Genomic DNA, 22,899 nt, shown 5'->3' on the forward strand with positions numbered 1-22,899 from the left:
ACCCGCGATGGGACCCTTGTCCTCCCCTCCCCACCTGTATCACACTCTAACCAGGTGACAGTAAAACCTGGCAGAGTAGCTGATGGGGCAGCATCCCAGCCTGTTTGTGCCACCTCGTGGCAATAAGGAAGAAAGACAAGAGCAAGTGGCCTTGAAAAGGGAAGGAAACCGTCACAGCAGAGATCGCCACTCTCCGCACCCTGCCCACATGAAGCGCCACAAGTGAACCTACCCCATCTCACCCATGCTGCCCTGGTGCCCTTGACCTTGTTGCTGCCACTCCTCCCCTGCAGCCTTCTGTTCCTTCCCCTATGAGCACGGTTTCCCATCCAGGGTGCTGGGCTGGGCCTGCCTGACTCACCTCCCAGGCAGCAAACTCTGGGAAAGGCTGTGCAGAGCCCATAGTCACAAGTGGTGGACTCGCAGGCTGCAGTGCCCGCTCTCCATGCCCCAACCAGCCAGGTCTTTCAAGGTGAGTAGAGGAAGACTCCAGGGTCTGGGGGAGGCTGGAGAAGGGAAGTGATGCCAGGAGCGAGAGGCCAAGGAATTTGGATGAATATGAGGTACAGGAGGAGATGCATATAGGTATTCATGGATTTCATGGACAGTCAGGGCTAGACGGGACTTCAGAGACCCTAAGTCTAAACGCTTTGTATACAGATGGGGAAACTGAGGCCCAAGAAAGGTGAATGATGTGCCCAAGGTCACATGGGGAGTTACAGGACCAGGATGGAGACCCAGGTCCCTTGAGTCCCAGCTCAGTGTCCCCTAAACGCCATACCCCACCCACCCTCCCTTACTTACTGTCCGCTCCTGTCCCCTCCGCTGCGCCCCACTGTTTCTTCACTCCCACCCGCTCCCAACAACCACAGCCAGGGAAGCAGGACACCTGGGTTTCCTACCCCATTCTCCGGAATCTCAGAATAAGCCCCCTGGCCCCAAATATTCCTCTCTGAGCCCCAGGACCCACTTGGGGGACGGGGAGAACAAGCTGAGATTCAACTGGCTGAGAATGGCAGGATTCAAGCCAGGTGCCCTGCTCCCCACACACACCAGCATTCAAGCTCAGTCCCAGCTCCAGGGCCTGCCTCACTTCTGTCTCCCTCTCCCCAAAGAACACACATTTTCCACTCAGCTGGGGCCCAGGAAAGGATGAGAATGTGTGTCTCAAGGATGCTCTGGCAAGGCTCCCCATGGGGAAGAGGGTGACGTTCCCTCAGCCCAGCATCCACGTGGCATGAGCACTGACGGGGCCACTCACATCAAGTCAGGGCTGAGAGAGCAGGCCCTGTGGGCACACAGACCTGAGTTCAAATTCTAGCTTTGTGACATTGGATAAAAGACTTACCCTCTCTGAGCCCCTCTTTCACCTTGTATAAAATGGAATTAATCATCTCCTAAGGTTGTTGTGGGGACTGAATGAGACAAAGATGCCGGACACCCAGGAACTGCTCCATAAGTAGGGGCCACACCATTATCTCCCCGCAGTGGCCTGTAAGAAAGAGCTGAGGGGTTTTTTTCCCACCGATTAACTCACTGTGACCCTAGAAATATTGCATTCTTTCTCTAGGTTCTGATGCTTCCCTTCGCATAAGGAAAGAACTGGGCAGCTGGACCCAGAGGCTCCCTTCTCCTAGGCTGACCTTCCAGAGCTACAAGAAATCACACCATTTTCAAATACTCATGGCAGAAGAGAGGGCTGCCCTCAAGATCACCAGGGACCTGAAAAGTGAGTGTGTCCTGAGAGAATTTCTGGGACTGAACTGGGGGAGAAGTGAGGGGTCTTGGGAGCCTCTTCCTCAGAACCCTCACTCCCTGATGTCTGATGTCCACCATCTTCCCCACAGCTGCTGTCTCCGCCATCCTCCAGGGCTATGGGGGCAGGCAGTCGGTGACAGACGCAAGCGCTGAGCTGCACAGACTCTGTGGCTGCCTGGAACTGCTGCTACAAGTGGGGCCCTCCTCCCCTCTCCCCTCCCCTCTCCCCAGGCCCAGATAACCAGGAGGGCTTTCCCAGATACTGAGGGAAAAGCCACGGCCTCCCTTTGCTACCATGCACTGCCTCATGACAGCTAATCTCACTCATGGAGGCTGTCATTGTAGCCTGGGGGGCGGTGAGGTGAGTGGGCCAAGACTGAGACAGGGTGGGATTGGGCAGGAGGTAGCCACCCTGCTCAGAAGACTAAAGTTTCGTAGGCACAGATGTCCTAGGACTAGCCCTCCTTGCTGCTGGTTAGAGCCCAGATCATCACTATCACTAGCTTTTACTGAGTACTTACTACATGCCAGGCTAAGCCCACCTTATTTAATTCTCATTCTAACTCCCTGAGGTGTTTGATAACCTGCACACACACACATACACACACACACACACACACACACACACACACGCACGCACGCACAAACACATCCATCCTACTTCTCTGATTGTGTGTGGGGGGGGTATGGGAGAGGTATGGGTGTGTGTGTGTCAGGTTTATGTGTGTGTGGTATGTGTATGTGGTATGCATATGTGAGTCACCTGCCAGCCGGCCCTTTATCTGCTGCCCTCCTCACACTGGCCTCCTTGATCTCCTAAAGCACACCAGGAATACACCTACCTCAGGGCCTTTGCACTTACTCTCTCTGCCTGGAATGCTCTTCCCCTAGAAATTTGGATAGTAGACTTTCTCATTTCCTTCAGATCTGGACTTGAATAGCACCTTCTCAGTGAGACTTTCTCTAGCCACCCTAATCTAAATTTTTAACAGACATATATCACACACACCCCACACATACAGATCACACACACACATCACATGTACACACACCATACTTTCTATTCCCTTTCTCTGTTTTATTTTTCTCCTCAGCAGTCAGCACTATCTAACATAGTATATGTTTTACTTATTCAGTTTGTTCATCGTCTGTCTCCCCTACCAAGATGTAAGCCATAAGGCCAGTTCGTTCATTGCTGTATCCCCAGGACTTAGAAATAGGCCTGGCACATAGTAAATTCTCAATAAGTATTTCTGAAATGAATGAGGAAAACACTGAAGCCTCAGAGAGGTCAAGCAGCTTGCTCCTGCTCCACAGCCAGTGAGGGCTGGGACCCGAAGCCAGGTCTGTCTGTACCAGCCCCTTCCCCTTTCCCACGTGCCCACTCAGCATGCTGGAGCACAGGTGGGTGCTAGAAGGAAGCATTTCTACGCTTCCTTTCCCTTTTCTTGTTCCCAGTTTGACCAGAAAGAGCAGAAGAGCTTCCTGGGGTCTCGGAAGGATTACTGGGACTTCCTCTGCTCGGCCCTGTGGCGGCAACGGGGGAACACGGAGCCAGCTCGCTTCGTCCACTCGCAGGGCAAGGTACCCAAGCTGGCCTCAGCATGATCAGCAGGCCTGTGACAGGGATGGCTCGGGGGCTAGAGGACACAGGCCTGCCCGAGGCCCCCTTCTCACCCATCCCAGCTCCACCGACCATAGACCCTCTCGCCCAGTCCTCATCTCTCATTAGGCCTGCCCTCAGCACCCCTCCAGCCACCCCCTTTCCCCCCATAGCCTTAAGTCTCATGATACCCTTTCTCATCAACCAGCTGTTCCCACCATCTCTCCCTCTGGGATGGCTGAGTTCCCTGTGTCCTAACACCACCCCCCACTTTGCCCCCTGTGCACTCTGCAGTTGAAGACCTCTCTGGGAAAAGGCCGGGCCTTCATCCGCTTCTGCCTAGCTCACGGACAGCTGGCCGAGTCCCTGCAGCTCTGCCTCCTGAACCCAGAGCTCACCAGGTGGGGCTGCTGGGACACGCTGCTACTTATACCATCAGAGCCTACTGTCCCTCCTTCTTGAAAGATCCCTCTTGACCCCCAGAAGGACGGTTTAATATCAAGGTTGACTAAAATGAGAGTCATAAAGGGAAAGTCAAGGAGGAAAGGGCAGAGGGGAAGTTAGAACCCCAGTCCTGGTATCGTCATGATGCTTAGGCCTCCTGCTCTCCAAGGGCCACAGCCTTGCCTGGGGAACCATCCCATTTTGGTGTGCAGGGGAGGTGGATTCTCTGAGGTCGAGGGTGGCAACAGCACCAGGGCCAAAGGCCAAGAGTACTGATCACTGTTCACACAGGGAATGGTATGGCCCACGGAGCCCTCTGGTGTGCCCCGAACTCCGGGAAGACATCCTGGACTCTCTCTATGCTCTCAATGGAGTGGCCTTCGACTTGGACCTGGAGAGGCCAGACCTGGATGGTGCCTGGCCCATGTTCTCAGAGTGAGTGGGTGCAGCATGGAGAGGAGCCTCTTTTCATGCCTGCTGCCAGTGCCACCACCCATCCCGAGCTAGCCCCAAGCTCTCAGCCTCCAGCCCCATCCATTTCTCCCGCCTCTCTTGCTCTGTGAGCCCCCAATTCTCCACCTCCTTAGCTTCTATTTTCCCAGTGTAATCTCATGATGTCCCGTGATGCTGCATAGAATACATATTCACTAAAGAGGTGTTGGGTGGCTGGGTCTGAAGGTTAGAAGGATTAATGGATAGTGGGATATTGGGATGGAGTGGATGGATGAATGGAAGGTGCGATGTATGGATGGATGGAGAGGGGGATGAATGCATGAAGGTGAGGGGGCGGGACGGTGGGAAAGGTGATACGATGAATGGCGGTTGGAAAGATGGGATATCCTGCATCTGAAGACCAAGGCCACTGCTGGAAAGAGGCCCAGGGTCCCCTTGACCCTTTCACTTTCAGGTCCCGCTGCTCCAATTCCAGCTGGACACTGGGAAGAAGACCCAGAAAGACCAAAGATTCCCCAAAGGAGGTGCTTCTGCCTGACCTTCACTCTGAGTTGCCTCTTCTCCATCTCTGCTGGGACCCCCCAGGTTGAACAGTAACTGAGCCCTAACCCAAATGGACAGAGAGGAAGGCCAAAATGTGGACCTGGGGACTGGGTAGCCACAGAAGTGAAGGTTCATATTCCTAAAATGGTGAGGGTATCACGGAGAGAAAGGGACAGCTGACGCCACCTGCAGAAGTCAGCGGGACTCAAAGGAGGAGGAGGTGCTTGGGAGGCTGACAGAAAGCTTGTAGGAAACAGACCAGGGAAATAACCTCTGCTGGACAATTTGCAAACTCAGCTCAGTTCAGGGAGCAATTAAAGAGGGACATCACCTAGTTCAAATCCCAGCTCCACCCCCTGCATAACCACTATCCTCGGGCAAGTGACTTGTCATGCTTCACGAGGAGATTATGAGGATGCATTGACACAGACCCTGTGTAGCACAGAGACAGGCTTCTGCCACGTGCTCAGTAAGTGGTAGCTTGCAGTTACCATCGTTCCACGAGCTCACTTTGCACCCCCACCATATTCTAGGCACCAAGTACAAATACTATGAGGACTCAGTCTCTGACCTGAAAGAGTTCCAGGTCTTCAGGGAGACAGACCCTATAAGGAACACACTGCAACACGACATGTGAAGTGCAGTGATGCAGGCATGCACAGAGGAACGCAGGGTGCAGAGAAGGCTTCATGGCAGAGGTGACTCTTAGCTGGCTGTCAGTCTACCAAAGCTTTTACCACAACCTGACAAGACAGACATTATTATTCCCATTTTGCAAACAAGAAAACACCAAAAAGTCAAGTTTAGGGGGAAGGGAAGAACTTAGGGGAATCCAGGTCCACGCAGAAGATAGACGTGAAGGAGGGAGAAAGATGCCGGCCAGAGGTGAGGAAGGAAAGGGCATTGAGAAGCACTGTGGCTCCCGGACAAGATCAAAGCTCCGGCCTCCGATCACATGACCTGGGGTGTTAACATTCAGATTCCTGGGCCTTCCCCCAGATTTGCTGGATCAGCATTTCCAGTGGGAGGGCCCAGGAATCCATATATTTAGCAAGCCCATTGCATTAGGGCTGTGGCCTCTCTCATGCACCAGGTCGGTGTATTGGTACAGAGAAGGATGATGATGATGGGTTTGGGGACTTCTCCGCAGATCTCAGCTGTAGATGCGTACTCCAAAGGAGTCCAACCAGAGGAGCCACACACCAGCCAAGCCCGCTGTCTGCAAGATGCACCAGGGGAAGACGGATTGGCTGGACTCCCCAGGTCACAGCAACACAGGCATCTTCCTCCCCTTTTGGAAAAGAAGAGAGAAGATCTCAGGAGCCTCAGGGCCCCCCAGAGCATGTGGGAACAAGAAGGGGAAGAGCTGCAACAAGACAAGGAGTTGGGAGCCCCAAGGATGGGGATCAGCCTGGAGAACTCAACACCCAACATCAAGGGCCAGGAGGAGGGGGCCAAGTGGGCTCTGAAGAAGGTGATAAGGATGGAAGGTGAGGGCAGAGGGGTTGTGCTGAGTGCAGAAAGCCAGACAAAAACAAAGGGGACTCGTGAAGGGGAAGCAGAGTGGGATCATGTCCAGAGGCTGCTGGCCTCTGGCCCTAGAGGGATGATAGAGGATGCGATGTCCGTGAGCAGGTGGGAGTGGGAGGTGCCTAGCATCCTGGGGGAGCCCCACGTCCTTCAGAGCCTAGGAACAAAGGAAGGCTCCACCACAGAGATGCCACAAGAGCAAACAGGAATGACCAGTGTGACCAGGAGGGAGGAGCAAGCAGATGTGGCCCTGCAGGATGTGGTCAAGGTGAGAGCAGTTAAGTTCTGTACCTGTCTGTTCTCCCCTCTCTAAACTGGCCCCATAGACGGGCGTCTTTAGGGGTATCCTGGGGACCATTCCAACTCACAGATTAATATTTATTGGCCCGCACAGGATTATTATTATTTGAGGGTGTCTTTTGAAAGCTTTGCCTTCCTCAGTTTACCACAGTCCCCATCTCTCCTTATTGTCTGACACCAGGCCCACCACATTATTCATCAATACTATCTGCCTAGCCCCTGTGTGCATTTGAGTTTGAGTTCCCTTCCCAAAAGTTCTTCGGGGAAGTTGCTTGTTCTGAGCTTCCATAGCCCTCTTTATTAGCAGGTTTCTCCCCAGTATCTAAGTTCTACTGTTGCAGATCCCACCTAGTTGCTCTGCTGTAGATGCTCCTCCTGGAGGTCACCCAGGATTGTTTTCAAGCCTTCTCCAGCCTCCTCCCTAACCAGAGTCTTCATGCCCCTGAGCTTTGTAACGTCCATCCCTCAATAAAGAAAGGAATGGTGGATCCAGGCTCACCCAGGGGCAGCGCCAGGTGTCACATATCCCAGCACTGTCCCCAGTCCTACCCTCCACCCTAGAGCTGTCTTGCATGGCCTGAGGTCTTATGGGGGTGTCGGTCCCTGGACTGGGGTCTCTGCCCCCTTCTTCAGCTTCCTTCTCCCTTCCTTCTCTCCATCCCTCCCCCAGAGCCTCAGACATAAGCTCCAAAAGGCCAAGGAGCAGGCCCAACACCAGGAGCAGCTGCTGAAGGAGCAGGAGGGGGAGCTGAAGGCACTGCAGGAGCAGCTCAGCAGGTAACCTTGGCAACCATTAGCACACAGGGGCAGTGAAAGCAAGGAGGCTGGAGGGACAGGAAGTGCTCCCTGACTCCTGCTGGCATTCAAGGTCAGCAAGCATCTTCTGAGCACCTCCTGTGCACCAGGCCCTGAACAGGGCACAACTGTAGGATGCTGAGGCATACAGGGCATTGTTTCTTCTCTCAAGGGCTGCCACCTTCCCCTCCCCCTTGCCAGCCCCCTCCTTCACATGCCTCCCCAGTAACCCCCAAGAGAGATCTATGCCTCCTGTCCTTCCCTTCTCTCCCATACCAATCTTTGCCCCTTTCTGCTGTGTCCTCTGAGCTGTTCCTCTCTGTTTGCAGTGCACTCTCCCTCCCGGCCCCACCACACGCCTGCCCTGCTATCTCTTTCAGTCTCCTTCTATTCCGCTGTCTCTCATTTTCCTGTTCCTGGTTGCACAACCTCTCTTTCACCCACTTGATAATCATAATCATAACTATCATTTACTGAGCATTTACAACATCCCCGGCACTGTTCTAGGTGCTTCCACATAACAGCCTTTTAAGATAGGTTCTCTAAGAGCCGCCGTTTTACAGGTGAGGAAACTAAGGCTCGAAGATGCTACACAATTCACCCAGCATTTCAGTAGAACAGCTGAGATCCAAACCCTGGCAGCTTACTCTGAAAACAGTGGGCCGAAACATTCCCCCTCAGCCAATATTTCCAGTGCCTATATTTCAATCTCTTGGTCTCTCCCCCTCAGCATCTCAGCATCTCTCACCATCAGCATATTCATCTTCCCATCATCCCATTAACCTCAAGAGCACATTGTTCTGTCTACATTTCCTCCTCAGTCTTTCAGAGCCTCAGTTTCTCTTTCATAATTTATTTTTAATATATTGCCACCATGCCAAGATCTTCTCTGGTTTGATTCAGTCTCGTTGTGTCTCTGTCCCTTGGTGTCTGTACGACTCAGTCTGCCCGCCTGCCTCTGTCTCTCCTACGTGCCCTGCCACGAGACCCAGAGGGCACCAAGCCAACCCCCAACAGAGCTTGGGTAGCTGTGATTCAGACTGAATCACAGGACAGTCTACTGACTGTCTGCTTAACAGGCTGAGAGGCCAGGGGTCCAGAAACCAACCCCCAAAGCCCCCAGATCTCCTCCCACCAGACACTCAGCTGACCCCAGCAGTTTGGTCAGCAAAGAGTCCCACGATTCAGGCCCTAAGTGGATGCAAGGGCCTTGCCCACCCAAGGGCTTTCTCTAGGGATCAGACAGACTGGAGGGCACAGCTAGGAGGCTCCAGGGACACACCCGGCCCCAGGCTGCTCTCTGCAGCTGGAGAGCCCTATCTCACAGATTGCCATCCTCCATCTGTCATCCTGTCCATCTTTCATCATTCCACAAATACTCAGAGTACCCGCTCTGGGCCAGGCCTGTTCTATGTGGCAGAAACCATCTCGTGGGCAAAACAGACAAAATTCCCTCCCTTGTGGAGCTCCCATTCTAGTGGGGGAGACAGTAATGTGATAAGCAAGTAAAATACATAGAATGTCTGATTGTGATAAGTTCTAAGGAGAAAAAAAAATAAAGTAGGGAAAGGGAATAGGAAGTGTCAGGGGGGTGATATTCTAGAAGGTAGCATGGTCAGGGAAGACCCTAAAAGGGTGATATTTGAGTAAAGATCTGAAGGAAGTGAGGCCTGAGCCATTTGGATATGTGGTAGCAGAATGCTGCAGGCAGGGGAACAAGAGAAGGCCCTGAGGTGAGTGGGAACGGCCATGGCAGGCTCTAGGAACATCCAGGAGGCCCTTATGTCCCCAGTGGGGTGAAGGAAGGGGAGGATGTAGAGAGCAGTCAAGAGGGTAACAGGAACCAGGTCATGGAGACCCTGGTAGGTCATCAAAAGGACCTCCTTGGCTTTAACTCAGAGATGAGAACCATTGAGAGCTCTGAGCAGAGAAGGGACATGACGTGATTGTTTTAACATTAAAAATATGTTTATTTGCTTTTTTAAACATTTCAGTGGTTTTTAGTGTATTCGCAATGTTGCGCATCAATCACCACAATCAATTTTAAAACATTTCATCACCCCAAAGAAAAACCCTGTACCCGCTAGCAGTCAGGGCCCATTTCCTCCCAACCTCCCCAGCATAAGCAACCCCCAATCTACTTCCTGTCTCCAGAGATGTGCCGATTCTGGACTGACCCATGTTTTCAAGGGATCACACTCACTGCTCTGTAAAATTAATCTGTGGGGAAGCAAAGGTGGAGGCAGGGAGACGAGTGAGGTAGTTACCCCACCGTGCAGGGGAAGGCGATGGTGCCTCCGACTGCACTGGAGGCAGTGGAGGTGCAGAGAAGCTGATCACTCTGGATCAACTGTGAGGCCGGGCTCCCTGACGAATTGGATACGGGGTCTGAAAGAAAGACAGATGTCAAGAATGGCTCCAAGGTCTGTGGCCTGGAAAGCTAGCGTCACCACTAACCCACTGCTGGGGCAGAGCAGGTGTGTGGGGAAAAGCAGGAGTTGGGTTTTGAGCCTGATACGTGTGGGACACCTGTTAGACACTCAAGAGGAGCCATTGGACGGGCAGTTGAGTGTGGAGCTGAGGAGAGAGGCATGCGCTGGGGGCCTGCTGGGGAGTCACTGAAGTGCTGATGGTGAATAACGGAAGCTCTTAAGGCTGGGAGACTGTGCTCCCAGCGTCAGGGAACTTAGGACAAACACCTGACTCGGGAAAAGGGGCCGTGGGCATCAAACTGGTGACAGGTGTCTCACCACCGGCAAACAGAAGTGTCATGGGGCCCATTCAGTCAGTCGACAATATTTATTGTGACTCTACTATGCCATGGGGGGTAAGGGGCTGGGGGGGGGGACAGCAGTGACCAGAACAGGCCATGTCTGCTCTCACAGACCTGAGAAGATAGAAAATAGATCAACCATTACGAATATTGGTGTCAGGTAGTCATAGGCCCTGGGGAAAATCAATCCAGGAAAGCAGGGAGAGAGAGACACCAGAGACTCTTCTAGATTTGGTGTCAGGGAAGCCATCTCTGAGGAGGTGACAGGTGAGCAGAAGTCCCAACCACAGCAAAGCTGAACCAGGCAGATATCTTGGAAGAGTGGTCCAGGCAGGAAACCAGCAGATGAGAAAGCCCAGGAGAAGTGCTCTTGGGGACAAGACTGCCATGTGGCTGGAGCAAAGGGAGAGCCCCTGTGCTGTGGGAGGCTAGAGCAGTCTGAGCATGAGTCTCATGGTCTGACTTAGGCTGTAAAAGATCACTCTGGCTGTGCTGTGCAGAGTAGACTGAGAGAGGGCATGGGTACAGAGCCCTAGGCTAGGTGCATAGGGAGGACACAGTAGACCATCCAGGCCACAGGGCCCAGAGCAGATCAGCCTAGGCTGTGAAAATACACTTAAAACTGAGACATGGGACTGCCAACACCCACTTCCCAGCTTTCTGGCTGTGCGGCCCTAGGAAAACAGCCTTCCCTCTCTGACCTCAGGGCCCTGATTTGCAAAAGGAGATGGTTGGATCTCTAAAGTTCCTCCTTCTAACTCAGATGCTCTGTGAGACCTTCTTCCCATGTGGGTGGGTTTCGTCTGCCCTCTGGGTAATACCTCAGTACAAAAGCTATTAGGACAGGTACGAATGGAAGAGGTCCTCAGATGGGGAATTAGGGAAATGTCACATCCCCACCGCCTCCCTCCTTGGGTGGCAGCACGGAGCTCCTTGGAAGCATGCCAGGTGCTGTGAGCATCCATTCGTTGCACCCACTTGCTGCCCTCTCAGCGCTGGTGCCACCAACCACTGGTGATCAGGACTCAGTATGGATGCAGGTGTAGGGAGGCCAAAGGAGATTAGAGGTGAACAGGCCTGCACCCCAGTCTCTGCTCCCTCCACTGATCACTCTGTGGGGCCCTGGGCAAGAGTTACTCCCTCCCTGAAGCTCCATTTTGTTTCCTATAAAATCATTATCGTATCTCCTGTCCCATAAATTTGTGAAAATTAAATGAAATGAGACTGTTAAAGCACTAAGCTCAGTGCCTGTCACATAGTAGGTGCTCAATAGACTTTAATTCCTTCCTTGTCCCCTCCTACACTAAGAGTGCCTGTCACCCCCTACTTAAAATACCCCAGTGGCTTCCTCTTAATTGCGCTGAGATTAAAGTCCATTCCTCCTGGGGCCACTGAGGAACAGACCAGGCCCTGCCTATCTCTCACTTCATCTCCTGCCTCCCCCACCCCTGCCATTCATGGTATTCCAACTTCATTAGGCTTCTTTCAGTTCCTCAAATAAGCCAAGCTCTTTCCAACTTGCAGACCTTTCCACATGCCTGCCTATGGCTGTACGTGGCTGACTTCTTATCTTTTAGATCTGCTTCAATGTCACCTTGTCTAAGAAGCCTTCCCTGATTGCCCTCTCAAGCCTCCGTCTCAGCCCCTCATTTATCTCTGTCATATACTTAGCTTAATTGTTTTATTGGTCTATCACTACATTTTATTGTTTTGACCACTGCCCCAAATATGCTATAAGCTCCACCAGGAGCCATAGGCACTGCTCCATTTCTGGCACACAGTAGGTGCTTAACAAATATTTCCTCCCACCACAAAGACATATGCTAACCATTGTGATCTGATCATCTTAAGGCCTGTACTGGCCACCCCAGAGGCCTTGGGATCACTGGGCAAGTAAACTGGCCCAGAAAAATGAAATCAGCAGCTGAGAAATGAGGAAGCTAAAGGCTAGAATGATCATTAAAAGTCAAAACATGGCTCTGATCCAAGGCCTGAGCACAAAAACACTCTTTCTTAAGGCTGCAGGGACTGGCCTTTTCGGAATTCCAATGGCTATCTGTTGTCGGTTTTATGTCATAGCCCACCCGGTTTTCTTCCCTACAGCATGCCACATGGCAGCGTTTTAAAAATTAATCATTCAATTCATTGTCAAGCCTCTCACAAGCTTCTCCTTCCCCCTAAACACACTCAGTCCCAGGGTCCTGGGCATGCACGCGCATCACCATCACAACACCCTCCCGTCTGAGCGTTGGAGTAAGAGGTTGGGACCCTTTATCTCCAGTCTAGTAGATGTCTTGGAACCTTGTAGGAAGCCACTCAAGACCAAAAGAAGAGGCAAGAATAAAGCTGAGGAGATTTCAAGCCCAAATCTGAATCAGCAATTTAAGAAAGCCATATGCTTAATATTACTTTTTCTTTTCATTGAAAAGACAATGTAACATAATTTTTCAAAATATTTTAAAGCCAGAAAATTAGCCCCTGTTCTACACCACTTACACCGCTTCCCCAAGCACCACAGTTGTTTTCCTCTGGGCACAGCTTGTCCAGCCTGGGCTGGATACCCACCTTCCCCCAGAGAGCTGCCGTGATTGTGAGCATGCCTTTCAAGAAATCTACATTTTAAAATGGAAAGATTTTTTCAAAGAAAACAAACAGAAATGTTGGTTCATCTCCTCTAAAGGAATACACAAGACTAGGCCCTGTTTTCATTTCTCTGAATAATTAGTGAGCAATCAGCCTATAGGTGTGAATCCACACAGTGCTCAGTTTCGTGTGTGGTGTTGTATGTGGGGGGGGGGTTGTGTGTTGTGTTGAGAGTGTGTGTGGTGTTTTATAAGTGTATGTGGTATGTAGTGCATGTGGTGTGATGTGAGTGTGTGTGGTGGATATAATATGTGTGTGTGGTGTGTGGAATGCAGTGTGTGGTGTATGTTGTGTTGTGTGTGTGGCGTGTGTGTGGTGTGTGTGTGGTGTGTATGTGTGTGGCGTGTGTGGTGTGTATGGTGTGTTGTGAGTGTGTGTGTGTCATGTGGTGTGTGTGGTGTATTTGGCATATGGTGTGTGTTTATGTATAGTGTGGTGTGTGTGTTGTATGTGTTGTGATTGTGCGTATGAGTGTGTGAGTGTGTGTGTGTGTGTGTGTGGGTGTGCGCGTGTGTGTGTGTGTGTGGACTTCAGCTGTAGGGGGCACCATCAGCTTCTTCTAGGGCAGCGGTTCTCAACCTGTGGGTCGCAGCCCCTTTGGGGGTCGAACGACCCTTTCACAGGGGTCACCTAAGACCATTGGAAAACAAAAAGATATTTACATTACGATTCATAACAGTAGCAAAATTACAGTTATAGAGTAGCAACGAAAATAATTTGATGGTTGGGGGTCACCACAACACGAGGAACTGTATGAAGGGGTCGCAGCATGAGGAAGGTTGAGAACCGCTGTTCTAGGGGCTCTCTGTCAGGCAGAAACCCAGCCCAGCTCAGTCAAATGCTGAGCTTTTTCTCCTCAGAACTTTGTCTTCTTTCTGTGCCCAGGTGTCAGGAAGAGAGGGCCCAGCTGCAGGCAGAGCTGGAGCAGAAGCAACAGGAGATTGAAAAGAGGGATGCCATGTATGAGGAGGAGCTTGGAGGGCAGCGGGACCTGGTCCGTGCCATGAAGCGGCGGGTGCTGGAACTGATTCAGTAAGGCTGGGGACAGTAGGGCGGGCGTGCAGAAGGGGGATGGTATGGGGCATAGAGGCTGGGGAATGAACAGTCTGCTCCACTAACAACTATCAAGCAGGTTTCTGGACCTTGTATATATACTAACTCTCTTCCTTCTTTCAGCCACCCCCTGCCATTATCCCCACTTAACAAATGAGGAAACTGAGGGTCAGAGAGGCTGACTTGTCCACCAAGAATATACAGCAATATAAATAACATAAAGTCCTCTGACTCTAAGGCATGTCCTCACCCAAACCACCCCCACATATACACACACCTACCAAGCTTAAGAGAAGGGACAGGAACTCATGGTTGAGAAGGAATTGGGAGAAGCGGGAAGTTAACCAAGAGGTAATGGCATGTACTACACTTGCCTGCCTCCTGGACTTCCCCAGACCAGTAGGCCTCTGTGCCCGTCCTGAGTCAGTGGTCCTGGGTTCCAGAGGCCGAGCTCACCAGGATTAATTTCAAACCACTAAGCTCCCTGAGATGGGGCGGAGATGCGGAAAGCCTGGTTCCTGCTCTTCAGTCTAGTAGGGAGATAATTCACAGATATGTGTTCTTCTTTGCCCAGTTCAAGAAGTAAGAGACACCTGGACTCAGGTTCCATTAGAATTGGGAGGTTGCTCTGGGGTCATCTAAGACTAAACCCTCTTGCACAAAATCCAAGTGATGTGAAATATTAGGAAAGAAAGAGATCAACCTGAAAAGAACAAACAAAAAATTTAAGGAGTGATTGCCTCCAAGGAACTGTCAACTGGGAGGAAGGGTGATATAAAAAATTAGCTATATATCTCACAAAAGAATTTAAGGTAGCTAACAATAATATATATATGTATTTGTGTATGCATGTATATATGTATATATGTATTTGTGTGTGTGTGTGTATATATATATATATATACACACACACATATATGTGTGTGATTGTTAAAGAAAAATAGATGATTTCATGGAAGACAAAATATATATACCCCTGAAGAGTTAGGATTAGAGTTAAAACATAGCTCTGAGCATCTTGGCAGCAGGATCAAAAAAGGAAACACAGAAAGTTGCCTAAATTTCATTGTCCATTCAAAGGAAATATACCAGTTCATCCGGAGAGACAAATGTTTTTCCTAGAGCTAAAGAAATTCATTCCAAGGTCCCAAACTATATAATATAATGTCCCTTGCAAAAGCATATTGCAAGATATGGCCCTAAGCAAAAAATGAAAGGAAAAAGAAAAAAAAGCCATGGAGGTTGATTGTAGACTGACCACAAATCATCTATTATCCATTCTGAGATCTCACTAAAATGATTTTAAAAGAATAAAATTTACAACAGAGAGAAAGGCGGAGGAGCCAGCCACAGATGAGAAATTTCAGCTAATTTCTAGAAGCCAGAAAATGGATGGAGAAGTGGATACTGGATTTAACCCAAGTTGGAACTTCAGGGCTCAAAAATGCCAGGAACAAAGATGGCAAAAATGAGATGAGGGGCAGAAATCAGGAAAATCAACTGATGAAGTCAGTAGGAAGTGCAGTGTACACCCCCTGCTTTCTACCTGCCTCCCCAACTGCAGAATATCCAACAGTGAGGGGCTTATCTCCCAGCAAATAATTAAAAAGTCCTTATGTAGAGATAGTTAGATGCTCCAAATAAAAGAGCATTGCGTTCCAGCAGTTGAGAGTCTGGTGTGGCAGATAGCTCCCTGTTTAATCCCTCTTAAAAGGAAGCCACGAGTCAATCACCCCGTCCACTACTTGGAGCTCCAGCAACTTTTATCACGTTTTTCTTTCTTTTTTTTTTTTTAAAGATTTTTATTGGGGAATTGGGGGATGGGAACAGTGCTGGGGAATTGGGGGAAGGGGAACAGACAAGTTGCTGTCCTTTTGTTCTTCAGTCTAGTTGTGGAGAACGTGGCTTCACTGGCCCAAGTTGGCACCATCATTGCGCTCTTCCCGGTGGAGGCAGATCAGTTGCCGGCTTCTGGACGGCCGCTCACTGCGGCTGCTGGCCGCTCACGCTGGCTGCTGGCTACATACGGTAGCCCATGGCAACCCACTGCCACAGGGGCTGCAGCCTACGCCATCGCCGGCAACTCACGGCAGCCCAGCTCCAGGTTGAGCTGTTGTTCAGCATCTTAGCTGTAGAGGGCAGTGTCACTGGCCCTCATATGTGGGATCCGAACCGGGGCCCTCTGGCGTCCCAAGCCAGCTCTTAACCAACGCGCCACTCGGCTGACCCTATCACGTTTTTCTTAAACATGTAATGGCAAGCAAGGATCCCCACACATTTGAGGAGAGTCTAGAACATGAAGGGGAGAGATGAAGATTAAAAAAAAAAAAAGGAAGCTCCATCTCCCATGAAACAAGATGTTGTGAAAAGGTGAACATTCTTGGAAATTAAAAATATCACTGAGGGCTGGCCAAGTGGCTCAGTTGGTTAAGAGCTCGCTCAAGAGTTTGAGCTCTGAGCAACAGCGGTTCGAGTCCCGGCCTGAGCTGAGCAGCCGCTGAGCCGCCAACAAGTGGCAGGATGGCTCAGCTAAAAAAAATATATATTGCTGAAAATTTTAAAAATTAACTAGGATTGGGAAAGAATGATGAGGTAACCTCTCAGAAAATAGAATAAAAAGCACAGAGAGATGGGAGGCATCATGAAAGACATAAAGAATCAATCCAGGAGTCCCAGTATCTTCTTTAACTGATAGGAATTCCTAAAAAAGGAGACAATAAAATGGAGAAAATTATCAGATAAAAATATGACTTTCCCAGCTCTAATGGACAGAGGTCTTCAGATTTAAAGATTTAACTGAATGACCAGCACATTAAGTGAAAAGGGGGGAAACCCCACATCTAGATACATCATTGTGAAATTTCACTAAAACAAAGATAAGGAGACTATCCTATAAGTGTCACTTATAAAAGAAGTAGAATCCAACAGATGTTAAGAATCAATGGTGTAATACTTCCTAGTTCTGAGAAAAGATGAGTATTTGCCCTAGAACTGTATGCAAACTATGAAGCAAGTGGGGAAGGTGATAGACGAAAGACATTTTTTTGGACAGACAGGTCACAGAACATTTACTTCCCACACAGCCTTCTTAAGAAGTTAATTAAGGATGTATCCCAAAAAAACAAGGAAGTGAGCCAAAAAAAAAAAAAAAAGAAGAAGAAGATGTGGAATTCAGGAAACAGTAGCTCTAGCCCAGGGGAGACCTGGGAATTCCTAGAATGACAAGTGGGTGGCAAGGCCAGGAAGCAGTCAGTTCAGGCTATAATAGAAGAATTGAGGGCCCAAGGAAGACCATCTCTGGGAAGAAAGAAAATCGATAAAACACATGATATGATGAAGAACTGGGGTGAGGGAAGTAGTCGATGTTAAGGTTAAGTCATGCAAGGAACAAAGAATGGCAATTAGAAAGTTCTAGAAAAACAAAAAATTTCCAAGAAGGGAAATGTTATAGAACACAGTTCTGCTTAAAGCAATATGCTTATATATTGTCTAACAATGTAAATACTATTCATTAATTTTCTTCAATGTTAGACTCAACCTAAAGGCAAAGCACAGAAAACAATTAAAATTAATGAACAAACATAAATGTTACCACCTAAATAATACTAAGTATACAACGCAACCTAATAGAACTTTCTGTGAAGGTGGAAATGTTCTATATCTGTCCTGTCCTGACAGCTACTACTCAGATATAGCAATTAAGTACTTCAAATGTGACTGGTGCAACCGAGGGATGGACGTTTTCACTTTATTTAACTTTAAGTTACATATAAATTTAAATAGCCACATATGGCTAGCGCCTACCTTATTGGGTGCTGCAGGAATCCATGACAAGTTAGGAGGTGGGGAAAGGAGAAGAGGTGAAGAGAAGGGATGCTGGCATCGTCATGTTACAGAATGGCAGACATAAGACACTATCGATGGTTAATAGAATGCGTGAGAAATAAATGGGTGCGTATATTCTGTAAAAGTCCAATAGTAACTAATACAGGAACCTAAAATAGGGTCATAACTACGTTGAGGGGAAGGACGAGGACTTCGTGGAAATGGCCATGAATGAGCCAACTCCTCTGACATCAAGGCACGGAGCTCTATAGACGTTGTTCTCTATTGATAAATCAAGAAGGAGAGAATATGAGCATATTACTTAAATACAGAAGTACTGTCAGGAGAAAAAGCTAAAACATGTAAGAAGTGGTTAGCCACTGCGAACGGGAAGGAGGAGGAAGAGTGTCCGTTGCCTTCTGATGTAAGTCCTTCTGTACTGCGTGACTTTTAAATCATGGGTATGTATCGTTTCGATAAAAATTTGAAACAACCCGCCGTCCTAAACATCTTTTAAAAAAAACAGTGAAGATAGTTATGTAGGGGCATAAACATACATAACTCCAAGGCAGTTTGTACTGAGTGCCAAATGAGAGATGATAGGCATTGTAACAGGCATCAGAAGCAAGAAAACCCCGGGGGCCTCTACCATCAAGGAGCACTCCTTAGAGGCGGTAAGAGTTGAGCATGTTCTTAACTAGTAGGTCAAGACTATGTTGGGCAAGGGGGACCTGGGTGTCGCCAGCTATCTTCTCAGAAAGACTGAATACCCACTGATCTCTCTTGTGTGTGTGTATGTCTGTCTCCTCTTCATTTGTCTCTCTCTTTCTCCATCACTATGTCTGTCTCTCTCTGTCTCCCATCTTTCTCTGTCTGTGTCTCTGTCCCGGTCTGCCTCTGAATCTTACTCCCTGTGTCTTTCCCTCTCCCACTGCATTTATCTCTCTACTTCTCTGTGTATCTCTCTCTGTCTCCCTCTCCAACTGCTGACTTCCTTTCTCTCTGAGTGACTGTCTCTCTCTGGCCCTCATTGTCTCCCTCTCCATTTCTGTGTCTCTGTCTTCCTGCCCTTCTGTCTCCCTGTCTCTTTTTGCTCTGTGTGTGTGCTTCTCTGTGTGACTCCTGTCACTCTGTGTCTCTTTTCCTCTTTGTCTCCGTGTTTCTCTTTCTGTCCCTCTCTGCCTCTCCATCCATGCTCTTTCCATCTCTGTGTGTGTGTCTCCACCTCCATGCTCCCATTAGAGAGAAGGATAACCTGTGGCAGAAGGTCCAGCATCTCTCTTCTGTGGCCCCTGGATGCTGTGTCAGCTGTAGCAAGCTCTTTGGCCGACTGTCTCGGCGTTACCCGTGCAGGTAATCAGTAGGACACAGAACCCTTCCTCTGGGACAACCCAGTTTCCACCAGCCTACAGGTCCCTGCTCACTCCAGGAAAGGGAGGGACACAGAAACTGGGCATTTATGAAAGGCTACTTAAAGCTGGCCATTCATTTTACCCAGCACTTAGCAGAGACATGAACAAGAGCAGTGACGAGTAGTCAGACAGGAATGGTGTCTGGAAGACAGGATGGTGTAACCCTTCTTAGAATAAACTGATTAATGGGCTTCTCATCTGGGAAGAGATTTCCTGTACAGAGGAAGATGCTCCCCTCACCTTCCTCTGGGAACGCAGTGGCAAGACAAGCAGTAGAAGAGAGGAAAGTGGGCCATCAGGAGAACCTGCCATTTGGACTTAGAGGACCTTGGAGGGGTGGGGCGTCAGGACCCCCTTTAGGAAAGAGAGGCCCCCTGAGACAGACCCAGAGCTATTCTGCTGGGAAATGAGAAACAGGCAGGTGGACTGGAAGTGCGGCCCCATGACCATCTCCCCCATACATACCCATGTGTTCTCCACTCTTTTCACCTCTGTTGCCAGGCTCTGTCGAGGCCTGATCTGCCATGCCTGCTCTGTGGATTATAAGAAACAAGAGCGCTGCTGCCCACTCTGTGCCCAGAAAGGAGAAGCCCAGGTCATCTGACCAAGACCCACCCAAGACTGGCCAGCCCACCCCACTCTCCCTCGGCCCTTCCCAGGTCTCTGGCCTGACCAGTCCTACCTTCCAGAGCTTGGTGACTTAAGGCCGACGGCACTTGTGTGGCCAGACTGCGGTGTGGCGAGTCGAAGGAGCTAGGCTGGCAGTCAGGAGACAGGTTTGAGCCTCCATCTACAACTGATGAGCTGGGCAGCTTTGGCAAAGCTCTCAGCTCCTCAGGCTTTTTTGGTAACATGAGGGAGTCGGGCGCCATCCACTCTAAAGTCCCTTCAGGCTCAGAAAGTCCTTGACCAAAAATAAGTAAGGTCCAGTGGTCCTGACATTTCTCCTCCATACTCCCTCCTCACCCAGCCCACCCTTCAAAACATTGCACAGTCTCGGAGTCTCCACGTGCTTCCCGTCTGGAGTCTGCTTCAGGGTCTGTTTTTGTTGTTTTGTTTTTAACAGCTTTCTCAAGGGACTATTAACATATAACACAATTCACAGAAATTGTACAACGTGATGAGTTTTTACTTTAATTTACATCCATGAAACCATCACCATATTCCAAATAATGAACAAACAAACACATCAGTCAGGCCCAGAGCTTCCTCATGCCCTTTGGAATCCCTCCCTCCTCCTCCCCCTCCTCCTCCCCAGGAAACCATTTACCTGCTTTCTGTCATTAGAAACAAGCTTGCATTTTCTAGCGTTCTATATAAATGGAATCACACCATATGCATGCTTTATTGTCTGCCTTCTTTTATTCAGCATAATTGTTTTGAGATTCATCCATGTTGTTGTATATATATATCCAACACTTTTTCACTACTGGGTAATAGTCCACTGCATGGATATACCACAATTTGTTCACACATTCACCTGTTGCCAGACATTTGGGTTGTTTTTAATTTGAAGCTATTACAAATAAGTTTCCTATAACCATCTGTGTATGAATCCTTGTGTAGACATATGCCTGTATTTCTCTCGGGTTAATACCTAAAATGAAATGGCCAGGTCATATGGCAGGTGTGTGTTTAAGAAACTGCTGAGTTATTTCCCAAAGAGGTTGTGCATTGTACCATCCTGCCAGCAGCGTGGGGGAGCCCCAGATGCTTCCCAGCGCACCTGGTTTGGTGGACAGGAGAGGAGGCATGGACATGGGACTTGGGCCTCTTCGTCCTCCCCTTCCAACCACTGTGGTGAACTGATCAGTCCCAAGCTGTGAGCACCTGGAGGGAGGAGCTGAGTCTAAGTGACTCTCTGTTTAGTGCGCACTCACCTAGATTTTAATAAAGACAGTTGATAAGGACTCATGTAGCTCCATGGTAGAAGATTATATCCTCTGATGGCCCAAGAAGTCTTCCGCAAATTGCGTGTTACTCACTGGGCACTCAACTGTGGTGTTTCTGAGAATACTGTTTCTGAAGAAGTGGGGGCCCCACTCTACGAGAAGGCAATTAGCCCTACCTGGGCTCCAGGGCAGATTGCGGCCCCAGACCGGCATGCGCACTGTCCCCGTGCTGCACACAGATGACCAGAGCATCTGCAGAAGTTGGGAAACCCTGTGGCTCTGACCAGAGCCTGGAGACCGCCTCTTGGGGTCATGGACACCCACAATTGCACCTCATTACCATCACATGGAGCAAGAATTTCACAACAGCAGTTCCTGCCCTGGACAGCCAGTGAGAACTTCTCCTTAACAAAGTCAGCAACAAGGTTGCGGGGGGGAAGGGGGGGGTTACAGGAAATGGAAGGAGGGGATGCCGAGCTGGGGCTCCCGGAGCGATCAGGGCAAAGGAATGATCCTTACCCTAAAGGGCAGCAGTCCCTTCCTGGAGGTCAGGCTTGCTCAGATACCTTTATGAGGACAGGGTTCTTATAACAGTGGAAGATATCGTATTCTAGTCAGAGCTCCAGTGTGGAGTTCAGACCTGCCTGATGAACTGATGGGGGGGAGGGGCCTAAGAAGCTTATTTTCAAAGTGGGATCAAGATGCTCCTGGACGAGAATTTGTAAGAAGGAAACCAGGGACCAAGAATGGGGGAGGTTGACCTTCTCCCCCTGTTTGGGAGGGATGGAGGTCAATTCTGGGAACCAGCCTCTAGCTCAACACTACTCCCCAAAGGGTCCCCACCACATCCAATGGAGAGCACAAGTCTTCCACAAAAACATTGGAAAAGCCCGTTAGACCCAGGAACCCTCTAGCAGAAGGTTTCACAAGGGTCACCATAGACCGCCCCAGAGCGTGACACTGCGAGAGTGCCAGACCTTCAGCAGTGACCCCAGGGCACGTATCTAGCACAGCAGTGCCCAGAGAAGCACATGAGAAGTGCCCCCAAATTCCTGGGGAGCACTTTATAGGGGGATGAAGCCCTGCATGAGCTCAGGGGTCTGAGCCAGTGAAATGTGGGCTATCGCTATTGACGTGACTTCATTGAGCTCACAGGCTGGAGGTGTCCTGGAAAATTTGGGCAACATAATTATTTCTTTAATTAGATGTCCCTTGAATGCTCCAACGTCTTATCAGTTTCCCCACTTTGTCAAGTCATTCAGTGCTCAAATAAATTATATTAAACACCTAGGATATGACAAACACTGATTCGTCTGGGGATACAGAGGTTACACACACACACACACACACACACACACACACACACACATGCACATTATACCTGCTTTCATGAACTTCACAGTTAGGAGGAGGAAGCAGCCAAACAAGATGATTACAAAACTCCATAACTGAAGCCATGATAGAGTAAGCCCAGGGGTGCAGAGAGTACAGATGGCAGTCTCTGGAGCTGACCACTGGGATGAATTTAAAAGGAAAAGGGAGAGTTGGCCAGACCCAGAGGGTTAGAAAAAACGCACCCGGGGAAAGTGAAGTGCATGCCGGGTCCCGAGGAGGAAGCAGAACAGCTCCTTGGGGGAAGTACAGATGGTTCCCTGTGGCTGAAGTTAAGGGTTCAATGGGGTATGGCCTGAGATGAGACTGGAGAAGTACATGAGTTAGGAGTTTGACTCTGCCTGAGAGTAACGGGGGTCCTTGCAAGAGGAAAAAAGTGTGATCATATTCACACTTCACGGAGATTGTTCTGAAAGGAGAGTGGAGGATGAATTGAGGGGGAAAAGATTGGAGGCAGAGAGCCTCTAGGAGAATGGTGGTAGT

The 22,899-nt window shown here is 49.5% G+C and overlaps 1 protein-coding gene across 1 annotated transcript; it reads left to right on the forward strand.

Moving 5' to 3' along the window:
* Nucleotides 1-425: 425 nt before the first annotated feature.
* On the forward strand, nucleotides 426-22,448 carry RUFY4 (RUN and FYVE domain containing 4). The gene is made up of 12 exons (XM_019638184.1): nucleotides 426-472; nucleotides 1,571-1,729; nucleotides 1,848-1,951; nucleotides 3,217-3,342; nucleotides 3,656-3,762; nucleotides 4,097-4,240; nucleotides 4,713-4,782; nucleotides 5,952-6,599; nucleotides 7,302-7,408; nucleotides 13,728-13,874; nucleotides 18,963-19,073; nucleotides 19,634-22,448. Exons 2-12 carry the CDS (start codon nucleotides 1,684-1,686, stop codon nucleotides 19,734-19,736), a joined length of 1,713 nt encoding a protein of 570 aa, XP_019493729.1. The 5' UTR covers nucleotides 426-472; nucleotides 1,571-1,683; the 3' UTR covers nucleotides 19,737-22,448.
* Nucleotides 22,449-22,899: the final 451 nt, after the last annotated feature.

Source organism: Hipposideros armiger, unplaced genomic scaffold (assembly GCF_001890085.2).
Source record: "Hipposideros armiger isolate ML-2016 unplaced genomic scaffold, ASM189008v1 scaffold_38, whole genome shotgun sequence".
NCBI lineage: Eukaryota > Metazoa > Chordata > Mammalia > Chiroptera > Hipposideridae > Hipposideros > Hipposideros armiger.

Bases quoted from the DNA above. Each gene is read 5' to 3' on its own strand.
- RUFY4 (XM_019638184.1), top strand. From the start codon at position 1,684: ATGGCAGAAGAGAGGGCTGCCCTCAAGATCACCAGGGACCTGAAAA. The intron at 3,343-3,655 runs GTACCCAAGCTG...TGCACTCTGCAG, and splicing joins TCGTCCACTCGCAGGGCAAG to TTGAAGACCTCTCTGGGAAA. The intron at 4,241-4,712 runs GTGAGTGGGTGC...TTTCACTTTCAG, and splicing joins GCCTGGCCCATGTTCTCAGA to GTCCCGCTGCTCCAATTCCA.